General features: G+C 34.0%; 1 protein-coding gene across 4 annotated transcripts in view; it reads right to left on the bottom strand.

Annotated features, from left to right (window-relative positions):
* The window catches only part of LOC114332050 (kinesin-like protein KIF13A), a 515,517-nt gene that overhangs the window by 46,079 nt on the left and 449,488 nt on the right, over window positions 1–19,950 (bottom strand). For all 4 annotated transcript variants that reach the window (XM_028281754.2, XM_028281756.2, XM_050641283.1 and 1 more), the window contains one exon: window positions 10,476–10,629. In XM_028281754.2, coding sequence (XP_028137555.2) covers window positions 10,476–10,629 — 154 coding nt within the window. The remainder of the gene's footprint in view (window positions 1–10,475; window positions 10,630–19,950) is intronic.

Here is a 19,950-nt window from a genome sequence, read left to right as displayed (position 1 = left end):
TCTTGTCTGTCATCCAAAGCCTCCCTAAAGATTTCTTCAGAGTACAGATTAAAAAGGGTGGGTGATAAAACACAACCTTGTCGTACTCCACGTTTTATCGGCAGTTTTTCAGTACGACTGTCTCCAATTTGGATAGAGGCTACTTGATTGTAATATAAGTATTTCAGCAGTCTTATATCGTAGTGGTCAAGTCCTGCTGCTTGCAGGCAATCGAAAAGTGTATCATGTTGTACTCGGTCGAATGCCTTCTCGAAGTCGATGAAACAAACATAAACGTTCTTTCGGAATTCACAACTTTTTTGTAATAGAACGCGCATACAAAATAGTGCTTCTCTAGTTCCTAGACCATTTCTAAATCCAAATTGCTTATTACCCATTCTAGTTTCGCACAGAAGGAATACTAGGTTTTGTATAATACGTAAAAGTATCTTAAGTGTGTGACTCATCAAACTGATTAGTCTAAAATCGCTGCATTTGGTGGGCCTGCTTTTCTTTGGTAATGTTATAAACAGTGACTCCAACCAATGATGTGGTAATTTTCCTTCATGTGTAAGTCCAATAATCACTTATTCATGAGAAACAAGACCCGATAGAGTCACAACACAAAGACTACTGGAAACGACAGGGATGGTAGTAGTGAGAAGAATGAATTACAGGAAATACACTGAGAGATCGAAAGAGGAGTGAAGACATTAGAAGAAAACGTAACGTACAGTGTATAAACGAATAGGCACTAAATAAAAAAAGAATGGAATAACCACATACGTAGACTGGGGAGACACGTGTGGTCAAAATAGCATGAGATACAGACCGTCCAATTGCGCAAAAAATGGAGTGACAACCTTCCATAGAGGAATCAATCCGCCAATGAACAAGCAGAATTGCTTATAAAGAGGAAGGAGAAGAATTTCCAGGTCTGCCTGAATGTGGACTGAAAGGTGGTTTGTAGGGTTTGGTTGGTTTAACTGTGTATTGGTTTGACGAATAAACTGGCTTGCTGTGCGTGATTTCCTTTTAATACAAAAACTTAGCAATTAATCTTATCGATTCTGAGGAATAACTGTTACCTGCTCAATAGGGAGGTTGTACGGTCGAATAATAAAAGAAAGAATAGAATCAGAATACGAAGACATGGAAGAACAAAGTGGACTTCGTGCAGGAAGATCGTGAACTGATAATATATTCGTTCTGCAGCAGGTAATAGAAAAACGGAAGGCAAGGAATCTATCTACCCACCTATTGTTTGTAGATTTAGAGAAGGCATACGATACGGTACCTTTGAAAAAATTGTTTCAAACATAGACGAAAGTGGGTCTTAGTAGAGAATATGTGGATGCTATGGTAAATATATACAAAAATGCAAGAAGTGTCGTTAAAGAAGGAAACTTTATATCTGAATCATTTCCAATAACAAAGGGGCTTAAACAAGGATGTTGCCTGTCTCAGACTTTATTTAAAATATATATTCAATCATCGCTAGAGCAGTGGAGGAAACAAGTATCCGGAATGGGAATAGACATAGTCGGTGGTAAATGTCTAACAACTTTGTTCTTCGCAGATGATCAGGTAGCGAATTATGAGGAAGACATGGACTACATATTTAGAAAACTAAAGAAAGAATATGAAAAATGGGACCTCAATATGAATATGTCAAAGACAGAGTATCTTAAAATTGGGGATGATGAAGAAGATCTAGATTTAGAAATTAAAACCACAAAAACATGTAAAGAATATAAATATCTCGGATCTATAATATCTAAAGAAGGCACTACCAAAAGAGACATGGAAAACAGAACGCAGCAGGGTAAAAAAGCGGTGAACATTCTAGACTCTCTACTATGATCTAAAGATATAAGAAAAAAAACGAAATTGACAATCTATCGTACCTTGGTAGAGCCTATTATGACTTATGGGTCAGAAGTTTGGAATAGAAGTAGTAGAAATGGATTATCTAAGGAGAGCATGAGGTATATCCAAAAAAGATCACATCAGGAATGAAGATATTAGAAGGAGGACAAATACTGTATATTCCAGTGTAGATAGAATTGAAACGAGACAACTAGTGTGGTAGGGTCACGTGAAACGAATGAATGAAGATAGACGGCCAAAGAAAGCTTTAAATTACATACCACAACAAAGAAGAAAAAGGGGAAGGCCTTCAGTTGCCTGGAAAGAAAACTTACGGCACATCATGAGAGATAGAGCCATCAAAGAAGAATAATGCATGGACAGAAAAAGATGGCGGTCGCAATGCGAGAAGCGGCAGAGGCTGTAGGAACCTCGCTTATAGACAGATAGATCTTATCGATTCTACGGTTATGTGGGTTTTCCTGCTTCTGGAAAGAGATTGTTTGTAGGCGGTTGATACGGTTAGAGGTATCTCGTTTAGATCAGTAAACACAATTCTGTATATGATTTTATTTTAATATAATACAATAAGCAATTAATCTTAGGGATTTCAGGGTTAGGTGGGTGTGCCTGCTTTTTTGTGGACTGAAAGGAATGGTTTCTATGGGTTGGTTGGATTCGGGGTGTGTAGGTTTGAGATTTTTGGATTTCGGGTTATTTGATTTAGATTGTCAGGTTTGAGGTTTTTAGAATAAGGTTTTATGAGTTCGGAATTTCTCAATTTAGATTTTCCGTTACACCGTATAATCATATGGTTTGTAGGTTTTTTAAAACTAAGAAACTAACACGTTGACGGACAGTTGTGACACTATATGTATTTTGCAAAGAAGAATAGGGAAATTCTTTTAGCGCTTATAGTTTATGGAAACAATGAGATTTGTAAACATGTGGACGACGACCATGGACATCGTGTCACATTTAATATGCATCGTAGATGTAATGTGACATTTTTTGACACCGATTTTTTGTCAAAACTCGTTATTTTAAAAATTTCGTCTATAGACGTTGTGTAATATTGCATCAATGGAAGTTAGACGTCTATAGACGTTCTGTCTGTCAACGTGTTAAAAGGCGATATCTCAGAGAAAAAAAGGAGGTATCTGAGAGAATTCAACGCCATTTAAAAAATTTAGACTTACCTACTATACTTTAAGATGATTATGCCAGGGAAAAATTATATTACGATCCTACGTAACCTCAAAAATAACCAAAAACAGCCTATTTTTGCACTGTAATATTAGTTTATCTCAGAAACAAGACCTAATTTGATAATTTGGAGCTCAGATTCGGATTTAGTGCACAAAAACCTTCTAAAAAGTATATTCTGATCTCTGGGTTCGAATATTCGTGAAATTTTGTCGGCCTGTGTAATTGACGTTTTAAAATTTGAATAAATAGGGAGAATTTAAATCTCCTTTAAGCTAATTTTGTTTTTTTCATCTGTTTTATTAATATATAGGGTACCCCAAAGTTCACACAAGATTTCAACATCGTAAAATGTTACAACAGAAATTATGATAGTACGAAAGAAAGAAACTGAAGAGATTTCGGCAAAAACAGCTAACAAATGTCTATTTTTAATCAAACTCAGTAATAAAGCTTATTTTTATCTCTTTATCGTTCTTTATCATCCTGGTTATTGTATGTGGAATGCAACAAATTCAGAACTTGTAGAATTAAATTGTAAGATTAGCACATAAAAATTGCTGCGTGAATAATTTCTTCATCATCGTTCTGGCTTTACAACAGGCTTTACAAGGAGCCGAAGAAGCCTTTTTCTAGCTGAGTCAGTTTATTCAGTGAATTATTTCTTGCTTGTCTAATTTCCATGTTTATCTCTCCGTCTCTTTGAAGTCAACAATTCGTGCCATCAAGCCAAGGTCTTGAAAAAAGAAATTAAGTACTGTACCGAGATATTCAATCACATTTATGCAAACCAATTATGGAATATTTTTTAATAAAAATCTCTATGATTTTTGGGGCACCCTACACCGAAATCGTTATGTCATTTAATATTTAGTGTCGATAATGTTAAATAATGTATCACAAACTCCTGATAATCGGAGTCATCATATATAGAAATGTTAGTACCCCAACCGAATCGAGCAAATAATAAATTATTTGTCTTTTCTGTTATATCCACTTTTGTCTTTAGTTATATCCATTCATCCTCTTTGGTACCTTTGTAAACGAGATTCCTGGAACCAATGTTCTTGTAGGTGGTCGGTTCGAAGTCTTCTTTTCTTTGAAATATCCATTCATTGTTCTTCTTCCAATCCTTTCCTTGTTTAGTTTCCCATACAGATCTTTGATTATTTAAAAATATTCATCTCGAGTTTTGGACCTTTTTTGTAGGGTAGCTAACTCTGTTTCGTTAAAAAGTAGGGAAATGCAATGAGTACTCAATGTTTCAGTGCACAAATCGGAAATTTATATAGAGTATAACATGTCAAATGTATTGATTTGTTAACTTTTACTAGACTTCTTTTAAATTACTTTACACAGATGAGCAAGCGAGTTCTGGTACTAAAGATGAACTGGTACTGAAGATAATTGAACAATTACTTTTACACACTATAACTCTAGGATAACTCACCAACACTATGATATATACACTTAACTTTGCAGATAATCAAGTAATAGTGGCTCAAGAGTATGACGATTTAAACTACACTGCGGTGCAAAAAAATCGATCCACTAAAAATTGGGTCATTTTTGATGTTTCGAATTTCCTAAACCTGCTGTCGGATTTAAGTGATTTTTTACCACGTGATAGCCTTATTCATTGACAATATCGCTGTAATAATATTGTCGTGGACAGTCAAACTGTCATTGTATACCGGGTGTACGAATCAAACTGTGCTTATTTCTCAAAGTTCGCATCACCCTGTGGATTATTCTAACATTTATAAAATATTGAAATTAAAACCCAACTATAGCCTCAGGTTTTCTTAACATTTTGTCTTTCGATTCATTCGCTTATGTTGGAGAATAAAAAAGTTAGGTACTTTAACAACTGGCCATGTTCGTCATCAGTACAGGGTGTTTCTAAATAAGTGTGACAAACTTTAAGGGGTAATTTTACATGAGAAAATAAGGACAATTTGCTTTATAATCATATGTCCGCTAACGATTCGTTTCCGAGATACGGGATGTTCAATTTTTTTACAAACTGACGATTTATTTATTGCTTTCAAACAAGTTGAGATATGCAAATCAAATTTGGTGGGTTTTAGGACGTAGTTATTGCACATTTTTTGACATACAATTACGAATTTAATATTCACCATTGGCGCGCAAACGGGTATTATGACCGATAATATTACCCGTACGCAGGCCAAAGCTGAATATATAATTTTTAATTGTATGTTAAAAAATGTGCAATAACTACGTCTTAAAACCCACCAAATTTGATTTGCATATTTTAACTGGTTTTAAGGCAATAAGTAAATCGTCAGTTTGTAAAAAAAATTGAACATCGCGTATCTTGGAAACGAAGCGTTTGCGGACATATGATTATAAAGCAAATTGTCATTATTTTCTCATGTAAAATAACTCCTTAAAGTTTGTCGCACTTATTTAGAAACACCCTGTACTGATGACGAACATGGCCAGTTGTTAAAGTACCTAACTTTTTTATTATCCAACATAAGCGAATGAATCGAAAGACAAAATGTTAAGAAAACCTGATGCTATAGTTGGGTTTTAATTTCAGTATTTTATAAATGATAGAATAATCCACAGGGTGACTCGAACTTTGAGAAAAAAGCACAGTTTGATTCGTACACCCGGTATACAATGACAGTTTGACTGTCTAGCAACAATTTTATTACAGTGATATTGTCAATGAATAAGGCTATAACGTGGTAAAAAATGTCTTAAATCCGACAACAGGTTTAGGATATTCGAAACATCAAAAATGACCAAATTTTTAGTGGATCGATTTTTTTGCACCGCAGTGTATATGGCCTTCAAGTTAATTGAATAGTACGATATATGTGGTCTAGGAATCAATAAAAAAGAAACTGAATACTTGTGCATTGGAGAACAAAAAAAAGGCATTATATTAGACCACAGAGCCACAATAAAGCACTGATTCGACTAAAAATATCTAGGTATCGAAATAAAGCCATAAGAGCAAGGAATATGACAGGTAGAAAAGCCATTACAGTGTTAAACAGTATTTTATGGAACCAATCCATCAGCAAAGGAAATAAAAGAGGATAATCAGAGTATAGTGAAAAGTGTCACTCTATACATCTGTGAGGTATGGCCACTGAAAGAAAGAACACTGGCAACGCTGAGAGCAACGGAAATTAATTTTAGATGAAGAACGGCAGGAAGATCTAAAAGAGAAAGGAGTACCAACGAATGCATTAGAGAAATAATGGGAATCAAACGAGCAATCACATATGACGTATCAACAAACCAACTTATCTGGTTCGGACATATACAAAGAATGGATGAATAACGAATACCAATGGAAATAATAAAATTGCAATTAAAAGGAACGAGAAAACGAGGTCGATCGCAAACAAGTTGGAGAGAAGGAATAGAGAAGGAGGTGAGAGAATGAAACATAGATCTGTGAGGTATGGCCACTGAAAGAAAGAACACTGGCAACGCTGAGAGCAACGGAAATTAATTTTAGAAGAAGAACGGCAGGAAGATCTAAAAGAGAAAGGAGTACCAACGAATGCATTAGAGAAATAATGGGAATCAAACGAGCAATCACATATGACGTATCAACCAAACAACTTATCTGGTTCGGACATATACAAAGAATGGATGAATAACGAATACCAATGGAAATAATAAAATAGCAATTAAAAGGAACGAGAAAACGAGGTAGATAGCAAACAAGTTGGAGAGAAGGAATAGAGAAGGAGGTGAGAGAATGAAACATAGAAGGGTGCCTATAGAACGACCGGATTACGTTGCAATTGAAGTCGGAAACCGGCGAAAAACGTTACAAACTGACATGTAGTAGCAATTCTAAGATTCTTAGAAGTTAAAAAATACAAAAAGCCAGTATTTAAGGCTGAAATGAGGATGCATCGGTGAAAATATATGTGAGGATATATCGAAAATGTCGATGTCGTAGCTTTCGTAGCTACAGTGTGTCTGCGTATCTTGGAACCATATGGGAAACGTTTTTAATATCAATTTCACGAAAAAAAGTTATTCTTTATAAAGTGCTCTGCATAGTCCAAAACCTAAGACGCAATCATCAGATATCAAATTTTATCAACAGTATACGAGGTATGTCAAAAAATATGAATTTTGCTCAAGAGTAAAGTGCCTTTATATTTCACAATATCGAAAATTGTCATTAATAAAAGTTGTTTGTAATTAAAAATTATGTTATAATCTGCATTTACACTCTTCTAATTGAAATAAATTTTTTGAAAATTTTCCTCAAATCACGGACACCCAACATCATTTTTATTTATGATAGTTGTTATTAATTTTAACTGTTAACTGAGATACAATTATAAGATATTAAATTTTGTCAATTTTATATGAGGTATGTAAAAAAATTTGTTATTATAAAAAGTTGTTCAGAATTAAAACTATGTTTCAATATGCAATTGTATCCTTCTAGTTGAAATATTGTGAACTATAAAGGTATTTTACTCTTGAGCGAAATTCATATTTTTTGACATGACTCGTATTAAATTGAAAATCTTATGACTACATCTTAGTTTTTTGATTATTCAAACATTTTTACAAAATAAATTTTTTTTTCGCAAAATTAATAATAACGGATTTATCTTAAATAAAAATTATGTTGGGTATCCGTAATTTGAGAAAAATTAAAAAAAAATTAATTAGAAGAGTGTAAATGCATATTATAACATAGTTTTTAGTTACAAACAACTTTTCTTAATAACACTTTTTGATATTGTGAAATATAAAGACACTTCACTCTTGAGAGAAATTTATATTTTTGGACATACCTAGTATATTATTGATAAAATTTGAAATCTGATGATTGCATCTTAGGTTTTAGACTATGCAGAGCACTTTATGAAGAATAACTTTTTTCCCATATGGTTGCAAGTTACGCAGACACACTGTAGATGCAAACAATATTTTATAAGTCAACATAATCTGTTATTTAACAGACTCCTTCGTTCCTCTCCTCCTAATTGGATATATTTCTTACAACGAACCTGTAACGCTTCTAAATCTTTCAAAAATTGTTTTTATATTGCTCTGGAAACCACGGCTCAACAGCTTCCACCACCTCTTTGTTGGAAGACAATTTACGCCCTTTTAAACTTTTTTCTCTTGAGGAAAGACAGGATAGTCAGACGGAGTAAAATCTACTGAACAACAAAGGCGTTACGGAGGGTGCCATGTCGATAGGCTTCGTAATAACTGTCTTACTAAGTTAATCTGGGAGGAAGCCCCGGCAGGGAGAAGGCCCTTATGATGTCCACGAATGCTTTGGATAGATAACATATGGTCAGATTTAGTGTTGCCCAAATGCAAGACCAAGACGAGACTTAGACAGTCTTGGTCTTGCGCCAGTACACCTGGTCTTGGTCTTGGTATTGCGCTCCCGGTCTTGGTCTTGGTCTTGCAGCAAGAGTCTTGCAAGTCTCGCAGTTGCCCATTAGCCTATTGCATATCTTTTAACAACGCAACAGAGAGGTACATTTTAAGCTTGAATATCATAGCCGTAGTAAAGGCCAGTCAAATTAATAAATATCTAGACCAGCGGTTCTCAATCTGTGGTGCATGTACCACTGGTGGTACATATCATTATTTGCGGTGGTACACAAAACGCAAAAACAGACAAAATTAGCACCACAACTATTATAGTTAATTAGATTACCTAGCATACTCTATATCAGTTAGATGGTAACAAAAATAATAAAAAGTACTTTGTGGTTCATGACTCAAAAAGATTGAGAATTACTGATCTAGACAACTGACACCGGGTGGGGTTTGAACCCACGATCTACGTGATCCGTGCCTTTGTTCTAACTAACTAGAGGTTATTAGAAACTTACGTATTTTATATTTTATTATCACTTAATGAATAAGAAAATATCAATGTTAAGAAAATATGAAGCTATCGTTTTAATTTTAGTACTTATTTTACAAATGCTAGAATATTTCACAGAGTGATGCTAGCTCTGAGAAAAAACACAGTTTGATTGGTACACCCGGTGTACAATGACAATAATTGACCTGTCTAGCAAAAATATTATTAGAGCGATATTAATAAAAATAAGACAACATATTAAAAAAATTGGACAACAGGTTTAGGAAATTCGAGACATTAACAATGACCGGTTTTTAAGGTGGTGTGTAAATTTTTTGGAGAAGTGTATATCGTTATTAAATAATATTTTGGTATTTTGTTTACATTTTTACACCGTATCCGGCATTATCTGTTCTTTTGTCTCGTTATCAAACTTTTAAATATTAGCCGCGCTGTTTCGGCAATTTTGTTGGGTGATCTCATAGCACATTCAGCAAAAACAATACATAACAGTCTTACTATTCTATAGAACGATAAGATTTGTGGGATTTAATTTCCTAGAAAGCTAATAACGAAAAAAATTAATTACTTATTAGGTATATTTTTTATCAGCTAAGATGACATAGTTTTAAAAAGTTTGGATACGATACTCGATATTACTATCGGCGTCGCAAAACAAGAATGTTATGTTATGATTAGAAGGCGACTTTTATCATCACCCGGACAATTAATTTCAGAGAAGTCGCCTGCTGGGAAGGAATGTACAAAATATTTTATTTTTACATTGTTTTACATTATTTTTACAATTTTTTTGTTTCTCATAGAGTATCTAAGAATATAGCCGAACTAATATACTCCCTAAAACGACCCTCAGTTCCAACTGCAAGACGCAAGAGTCTCGCAGGCTGTCTTGTTCTTGTTCAAGCCTTGCAGGGTAAGTCTTGGTCTTGCTAAAATTAGGCGGTCTTGGTCTTGGTCTTGCGAAAACGCAAGAACACGACCAAGACTGCAAGACCAAGACCGATTTTGGGCAACACTAGTCAAATTTAAGAACAATGGGGCTTCCACTGACTCAACTGTCATGGACGACCGTTCGAGATGGCCAAGACCCACCCCGGGTTGTAGTGCTACGAAAAGAATTAAATTGATGATACGGTAACACCGCACTCGAATAAAGTTCACCTAAAACATATTCTATCTTCTAGAATATTTGTGCTGACATAACCTGCCAGCTCTCGCTTGTTAATCTGTAAGAAATCAATAAACATTTTTTTTCAACAATTCAACAATCAAGGTGGTTCATTTCGTTAATCATTTAAAAATCCTATAATCTAGTGTATTTTCTCTAAACACAACCTTCATCTAAAGAAAGTTCAACCGTACAAACATACCATATTAGTAAACTATGCTAACTGATATCTGATTTCCTAATACACCAATTTTTTACCACACTCATATCTACCTTTGCTTCTCGCTCTAATGCTATAAACTATGTAGACAAAATATTATCAATAATTAATTTTAAACGCAACTTTGTTAATATATTCGACAAAACAATAGAGCTACTTACCCAATCCTCCGAATTTGGGAGGAGTCACTTCATTGTCCTTCCCGAAGGATGAACGTCCTCTCAACGGGGTCAATCCTAACTCACTGTTGAGTTCTGAGACGCTTTCCGATCGTGACATGTGCAAAGATTCACTGCTGAGGTCAAGTCTCATCAACTGAAAGAATGTTTGAATAAGTAAAGGGCGTGGTAAAGTGGTGCACCACCAGTGGCGTACTGAGCAGGGTTCCGCGGAACCAGGGCCCGGACCCCGCAGGGGCCCGCTCTAACGCGTTTTTTGCTTCTGTTGTTTCTAATTTGATGGGAACATTTTGAACTACACAAGTACACACAACCAGACTTACATGGAATCAAAGCATTATTTATTTCTATTGAAAAACCTTGTTGCCAAGTGTATAATCTTCGGGCTCAGCTGGTGATCTTTCGCCTTTTAATGAAACACCAAATGCACGTAGATGATTTATTAATGTAGAATGATACCAGGTTAAACTCCGGGAGACGTTGCTTTACCGATATGCTTCGTATGAAATTTAAACTGAGACTACTCAGATGATGCTACATGTTGAATGTATGAGGTGACTCGAAGGAATATATTTATAAGCACATCTTGCCTCGTTGAGTTGACTCTAGTGAATGATTCTAAATGTATACTCTTTATCAGCGGTGGCACTAGTATTGGTGTCCGGCCACGCGCTGAGTATATTTACAAAATGTTGAGAACAAAGAAATACAGTGGTACCTCGATATACGAGCGCCCTAATATACGAGTGTTTTGAGATACGAGCCGCCGAGCGAGCGATGTTTTGCTTTGAGATGAGAGCAAAATTTGAGATACGAGCAACCGCTTTTTATTAAAATTCATGCCTCTTTTTGACTACCTACTTCTAACTTGAAGAAGGTTATAAAGGGTATAATGTCAGCTAAGGACGTTACAATAATTTCCAAGCTCCGGACCTCTCTAAATGAAAATATGGAGAAACTAATGATGGTGTGGGTGACAGAGAAGCAGCTTCAAGGAGGAGCCTTAACACAGAGCATCGTATGTGAGAAGGCACGAGCGATTTATGAAAGCGAGGAAGAAACAAACCTCTTTGGACAGTTTTTTTTAAATGAGCTGCAGATGAAGATGAGCAAAGTGTGACGAAAAAAGCTAAGACCACTGACGAAAATTAAGCGCTTCCGTAAGCACCTCACTTTTTCTTATGTTTTTACAGAATATGTATGTATTTTTTGTTATTTATAAATAAATGTTCTTCTTGTAAAAGCATTTTTCTTCTTTAAAAACGCTTAACAAAAACAACTAAAGTGACTATTTTTTTTGGGACTGGAACGGATTAATGATATTTCAGTTGATTTCAATGGGGAAAATTGCTTTGACATACGAGCAATTTGACATACGAGCAAGGTTACGGAACGAATTACCCTCGTATGTCGAGGTACCACTGTATATTCGATCATCAAATTAAATATGCAATTGCCCGAATTATTGTTTACACTTTATAATTCGTTAACTAAATTAGAAGCCCGCACACGTAATTATACAATAACAATTGCGTTCATATAATATACGGAGTGATAAATATATACTGTTTAATATCCGATATGAATGATGAATATTTGAGATGAAACAAAAAGAATAATGGTTTTCATTGAAAATAAACAAATCGATAAGACAATCAGATAATACAGCTCGGTAAGGTATAGGTTATTTGCTTGAGTTGCAAATTGAACGAAAATAAATAAACTAACTTTTGCGTCCAAAAACGAAAATATGCCTCAAGTGGGGTTATAGAACTTACAACGGGGAAAGATATTGGTCTTGTGGAGAAAGTAATGTTATCAGAGGGACACAGCTGTAGAGCTATGCGTAACACAGGGCGGTCTGTCCAAAACCTATGCTAGGTAACAGGAACTAGGAAAGCTTAAAAATAAAGCAAGGGAAAGTCGCCAAAAAGTAATAACGGCTCGCCATGATCGTTTAATTGTCCAATAAGCTGAAAGACACCCAACCATTTTGTTACCGCAGCTTTAAAGGCAGCGTTTGAAAGCTACAGGTGTGTAACTGTTTCAGTTGAAACGATAAGAAGAAGAGTTCGTGCCAAGAAGTTATAGCAGGAGACAGTTATGAGTTCCCGAGTTATCCAGACCAGCACGAGGTTGATCGCCTAAATTGGTGTCTTCACCACCAAAACTGGACCATTGGGAATTGACAAAATGTGCTATTTTCAGAAAAAGTCAGGATTGATATAAAATCAGATGACCCACAAAATCGTGTAGTTAGAGGTCGAAGAAGACAAGCAAGAACGAAAGCTGTCAGATCTGTTCACAAATATACACAAGGGCAAGTATAATGTTCTGGAGAGAAATTGTGATCCGTAAAAAAACTCCTTTAATTTTCATCCAATCAACTTTTAACTGTTCACAGGTATGTTGATAACCTGTAGTTAGGCTCTGGAGAGGACTGCTTGCTCACCCGAGCTTAACCCTATAGAGTATTTGTGGGATATGCTTATAAGAAAAATTAGAGCTCGCCGGGATAATCCACAAAACACCGCACGGCTAGTACAAGCTGTTCTTGAAGGATGGAGCAACCTACCACAACAAAATGTTGATAATTTGATTAGGAGCGTGCCCACGCAAACTGAATGAGAGGTGATAACACTGACTACCAAAAAAAAATAAAAAAAAGAAATAAAAACAATTTAAACATTATTAGTTTCACATTGAAATTTTTTATTCTATTGACTTTAAAACAACTATGTAGTTCCAATTTGTTTGTTAAATACTGTATTGTTTTATTTAATTGTTATGTATTTGTTATTAAATTGCTTTAAAATAAATTATGTTTGACTTCGTGTGTTCGTTTTTTTAAATTCGCACGAAATAATAAGAAATATCAGATGATTCCATATAAGTTTAGTTGTATGTACACACTAATAGGAAACGTAACTGCTTAATAAATTTTATTTTTTGTATAGGTACTTATAAATAAAAACGAAGAATACCTATTCATCAAAAAATTTGAAAACAAAATTTATTGAAACACACGGAACGCTTTTGTAAGGTTCCTTACTCGTTTTACCTGCTTACCGAAGCGTTTGTTTCAACATTTGTTTATTTACCTGCTTACTGAAGCTTTTGTTTCAACATTTGTTTAAAGACTAACCGCCGGTGCCTGCCTACACGTGCTAACTCAAACATTTGTATTTTTTTATATTAGCTCGATCCATGTATAAGTTGTTGATAAACTACAAAGTTGAAGAAACTCGGAAACTGATCAATGCAAGTTTTATAAGGTGGGTCATAAAATGTTTATAGCACCCTTATCCGTCAGCCTGTACTTTTAGCTAATTCTTAATAACTGAAATTAAATTCTAAATATAGACAATATGTAGTGATAAGGATTAATATAGACACTAATTTCTTTTTAAGAAAATCTCGTCGTTTGATAAACTATATCAACACCACCGTTATCCAAGGTTTTTTTTTGATATTTTTTTATTTAACAGTTTTGCCTCCCTAGATGTTGGTATGTAATTATTTAATTTATTTATAGATGTAGCGTATATGCAATTTGAGAATCTATTTTGTTGATATAAATTTCATTCCAATGTTCATTTTTTAAAAGCTGTTCTAGATTTCCGCTATTAACGTTTTTAATTATTATGACTGGAGATTTAGATGTAGAAAATTTTTGAGTTTCATTATTTGTAAAAACGGCTGGCGTAAAGTGATCAGTCATGTCAGTAAGAAAAACGATAGGATTAATATTAACTTACTATTTTAATATTCCATTGTATTTAAAAAAAGTTTCTAACATCAAAAGTAAATAAGTTACGATCAAAATAGTATCTCTTTTTTGGTTGATAAAATAAATTGTGAAAATCACCCTCTAATTAGTATCCGAAGTGAAATTAATCGTTACCGCTTCACAAATTATTTTACTTAAACACTTGAACCGATAAAACTTACAGATCACATAAACAATACATCAGTCAAGTCACTTGTGAAGCGGTAACAATTAATTTCATTTGATATGCTAATTCGGGGGGTGAGTTTTACGATTTTTTTTTACCAAAAAAAAAGACCAACTTTATTTTGAGCGTTACATACTTAATATTGATGCTAGAAACTAAAAAAAAAAACTTTTGAAAGTACACTAAAACGCTTTCAACAGTCTAGGTCTAGATAGTTAGATTATAAGAACGTTCTTCCTAATATGCAGATCCTCAGTTACACTAAGGATTACATTTATTTCATTTTATTCATTTACAATAGTTTTTATTCGATCAGGTTTCTGGTAATAGTATCCAGTCCGTTGAAACCGTTTTAGTATACTTTCAATTTCTCTTCTTGGTTTTCGTGTATCAGGGAATTGCTGATGAAAAATTCTTATTGCTAGTAGCACATTTTTGTTATACTCTCCTAGCACAAAAACCATTTTAGTCAGTTACTCATTAGTTACTTATTAAAAAATTAATATTAGTAATGGTAACAAAGCAAGTGGAACTATAAAAATAGTATAATGTCAAATGTTTTAGCCAACTTATTGTCATAGCCAACTAGGTAGAATCTTGTATGTTTTTATTCATATTTTACGCAACAACAATCTTAACTACGTAGGTATTTGGATATCTCATCCAAGATTAATAAATTAAGTATCAGTCTAGATTAATATCTACTTTTTTTTCGAAAAATTTATTTTTGATTGAATATTTGCACAGCCACCTAGTAAAATTTCACGTAATTTTTGTTGCAATTAATGTTTGGATTAAATAATCACGAATAACTCAAAAATTAAAGCACTTAGGTATAGGGAATGCTTAAGAAATAAAAAAGTACCATAAAATATCATTTCAATAGAATACTAAAATACAGGGTGTTCCATTTAAGAAAACTCAGAAAATACTCATTTCGAGTTTTGACCAACCCTGTATATTAATATTAAATTTTTTGCTATATTATTAATGTTTAACAATAGTAGACTATATTAAAAATCGTTTGACCATAAATAGAAACTTTGATGTCAAATCACTACAATTCTACAGGGTGTTAATATTGCTACGAAATTAAAAATAAAACGTAATTATCTTTTAAACTACCTCGTATAATATTACAAAACCCTATATTTTGAGAAAGAAGACATCGAGGAGAATCCAAAAATGTAAAAATATACAGGGTGTTCCATTTAAAAAAACATAATGTTTGTGTCACCCTGCACAATACGGGTGGCCCTGTATATCTAAAAATATTTTTAGATTATGGTCCTATCCGTGCCTCAACTTTTACCTAAATAACTTTTTTTGTATCTCTTACGACAAACGAGTAATTGGACTTTGTCACACTAATGCCCCACCCTGTATGATACATGATGCCAGGATGAGCTCCCGCATCTCAACTGGAACCAGGGCCGTTGATCTATCGGTACGCCACTGTGCACCACTATCATTTGCAGCTTTTAAATAGCTATAGGTATTGCGACATGCTTCAGGTAGGTAATACACATCGTTTATTAGCTTCGTAGGAAATCTTGAAAAAGTTTTAAGCAAAAATCTTTAAAAAGTCAATTTTAAATTTTTATTGGCCATAAATTGCTATACAGCATGATGCAAATGAAAGGAATAAATCCGTTATTTCGTAAACCGGTGGCTTTAAGTAAAAATCCCGAAACAGGTCGATTTTTATTTTTAAATTATGATTTTTAGCATATACACTCACCGGCACAAAATTCCGCCACTAAAAATTTTTGATTCAGTTTGACAATTTATAACCAGTGGCGTAGCGTAAGTGTGGGCCGCCCGGGGCGGAAGACAATTTTGCCGCCCTCTTATTTGATTATTTTAATTTATTGTATAACATTACATACATTAATTATAGAGAACTTTTCGGCAAGAACAGTCATCATTATTTTGCATTATACAGGTTGGATTTTAAACAAAAAAGTTTATATAAGTTTTACAATCACGTTTATTAATACAAAAATTCTTTTACTTTAACCAATTAGATACATTGATATAACTTAGGTACCTAACACTTAAGATTAGGTACACCTTGACGATCGACAAAATTAAATAAAATAAATTTTTAATTAGAACTAGAACGATACTATAATGATATATTTTTATTTCTATTGAAAAGTAATATGAGTATTTGTTAGAATTAAAAACAAAACTTCCGTCTTCAATTAAAAATTTATACGTCTACCTTTTTTAAGAGCAAAGTCTTTTATTGCACCATCAATGTCTATCGCATCACACACCTCTTGCTCAATAGACAAAATAGCCAAATTAGTTAGTCTTAGAGTACTAATTATTGTCGATCTTAAATAATTTTTAATCATTTTCAATTTTGAATAACTCCTCTCACAGCTGGCCTTGCTTATAGCAACTGTGAAAAATATTCGGAACAATCTTCCAGCTTGGACTTAACAATACATTTAAATAATTCAAGTGAGTCTGCATTAATTAATTTCGTTGCCTCTAGCAGCAACGAAAGTACGCAGTCGAAGTTTTTCCAGCTTGAAACCCTGCTCGTCAATTTCGTCAGATGCCTAGTGTAGATTACATTCAGTGTTGTCTGGATCTAATAATATAGCCGGCGTAAGATAAACAAACGTATCCGTTAAATTCTGTTGCTGTTGAAAATGCTCACGAATTTCTACAATAACTCTATCTAACGAAGAAAACAGCTTTCGTCTCAACTCATTTTTCCGTCATCGAAAATATGCTTTCTTGGTATGCGCCTCCGAGGTTTAATGGGAATTCCAAGTTCTTCATACATTATTTTTGCATACCCTACAGCGCAATTTGCCCATTCCTCTCTTTTCTCTGTTAATATCATCTGCAAAGCATTATTTACTTTCTGAGCGCACGATCTTATGTCAAGTCTCCTTGTTTGTATTTTTGTGCATCATTCACTTCATGTAGCACCGGTTGCCACAGGCCCAAAAAACAAAGAAAGGAAAATGGCTGCATCGAAACTAGGAAAGCACCTGCATCTGTCCTAGTGTATAAGCTTTCACCTGCCTCTGTCAGTTTTTCCAAAGTGACGAAGTGTCTTTGTAATGATGCCATGTCACATTTACGGCATCGCTTCTTGCACTCCACCGCGTGTCTTGAATCCTTCTTTTGCCTGTAGCTGCTATCAGAACTTCCCAACGATGTGTCGATGAGAAAAAAAAAAGAATAGCAACGTTCTAAAGTGCCGAAAAAACTTGTGCTGATTTTTAGTCATAAACGGGGAATTCCCACAAGTCAGTATAGACGTTGTTGCCAGTCGCTACAAAATATCATTCGAAGAAAAGGAATTCCCCGAATTCGTCACAAAATAAGTATGTAATGAAAAGTTCCGTGCTCCTTTCAATCGGTCCGAATTTGTAGTTGCGATAAAAATATAAAATGGTTCAAAATTGACAAAATATTTTTATTATTCATTGTTAAATTTTGCCGCCCCTAAAAAGTGCCGCCCGGGGCGGACCGCCCCTGCCGCCCCCACTACGCTACGCCGCTGTTTATAACTCTATTATTTGTACTCAAATTTTCAAGATTTTTGCATCAGTTTGTAGGTACATGCATTGATATCGTTTGTTATTATTCCGGTAATAAATTTCTTTTACTTAGATGGCATTATACGGGGGTTAATGGAAGCGTTGTATTTTCTGCTAAGTTTAAAAAATTCTGTGGAAAAATTGAAGGGCTGATTTTGTTTCGTATACTCCATTCCGAAGGAGCATACTCCTTTCGTATCTCGGAGGCATTACTAAGATGTTGTTTTTTGAATTATCCGATCTCTTTTCTTTTAAAAGCTGTAAATAAAAACACTGCTTTGAAGGTTTATTTAATTAAAAATATCAAACGCACTAAAATTAACAATACAAAACAAAATTAATAACAAAACAATTCAATGGCGTGTATGTCCACCTCTGGCAGCAACGACTGCTCGCAATCTGTTTGGCATCGAATAAATAAGATGTAACGTTACAAACGTCACATCTTTGCTATTTTATTTTTAAATAATTATTTTATTCTATCTTCTTTATTTATTTATTATTAATAATCTTCTTCTATCTGTTTTACCTGTTTTCCCCGTTAAAAATTGGTTGGCGCCCTGTTTCTTTATTTATAGGCATATCTCAACATTATTGTTCTATCTCAGCATAAAAGATTCTTAATCAATCATTCTGTGGTTCATGACAATGACATCTAACTGTCGTTTCTCGTTTCAAATTTTAAGCCCCCCCACTCACGAAGTCTGTCAATGTCAAGTGAAACATCTTGTAAAATGGGCGAATATTTTTTTCTTTCAATTTTAAAATCTACTTAAGGCCTCATAGCCACATTTTCAAACAGACGTTCTTATTTGGGTTTTTGAAGTTATACTTCTTTAGGCGCGATTGAGAGTAAAATTTCATATTCTGCGCGCGTGCGCACACAGACAGTATGGCGTTTAGTTGATAAAATATTTCTAGTTATGTATATATCAGTGCAAGAAAAGGTGTGAAAAGAATATATTAGTGTTTTTAGTAAATATATTTATTATAATTTTTGTGTCTTTGGATTTGTCTTCCTCAGGAGTAAGATAAGTATTATTAAAACATTTTATTGTATATTTATTCACCTTGTCTGTTTGTTACCGTGAATTGTCATTAGGTACGTCCGAACCGATACAGACACAGTCCTCGTAGCGTATAATTTGGTATAGCATTTAGTCGAGGCACTGAAGGATTGAAGTGTCGATTTTTCGAATGTTTTGTATAAATGTACCTATTTACGAATGTTTCTTCTAAAATTTAGGAATATATTAATTTTATAATACATTTAAGTATGTAGTAATTTTCTTTACAATTTTTACTTATCTATTTGTTTTTGTTTATACCTAATATCGCCCGTGTCTAGCAAGTGTCTGCGTAGGCTAGCGGTATGTGTATCTAGTTACGGACGTGTTAGTACTTGGTTCGATTCCCCATAAGGAAAAAGTTTTTGTTTATTATTAATGGTTATTGACATCTTATACTATTATTATATGGACTTAAAAATGATTAAAAATAATTAAAATAATTAATCGGGATGCTGCCCAACTATTTACCGATCTGCAAATTTATAATAATTGCCTATTTCAAAATGCACTTTTGAAATGCATTTTTCTTTGCACAAATGTAATTTCAGATTTCTTATTCATTACATTAGTTCACAAAATTTCCTGACATTCTCACGAATCCAACGCACCAAACTGCATTAAAATCCGTCTTACTGCGCTACTCTTTTTTTGTGCTTCAATGCCTCGACTAATTCGGCCAGAGATCGAGAGGTCTTGAGTTCGAATCCAGTGCAATCCTATACTTTTTTTTCTATTTTTTTGAAAGCGGTAAGCACAAAATTAGTTTGGTGTTTAAAAAAAATTAAAACCAACTGTTTAAAGTATATTTATTTTTAAGAAATCATATAATAGAAATATAACTTCTTACGTGCGTACAAAGTAC

The sequence above is a fragment of the Diabrotica virgifera genome, chromosome 10, assembly GCF_917563875.1.
Source record: "Diabrotica virgifera virgifera chromosome 10, PGI_DIABVI_V3a".
Lineage (NCBI taxonomy): Eukaryota > Metazoa > Arthropoda > Insecta > Coleoptera > Chrysomelidae > Diabrotica > Diabrotica virgifera.
This window is presented reverse-complemented; position numbering and strand designations above follow the sequence as displayed.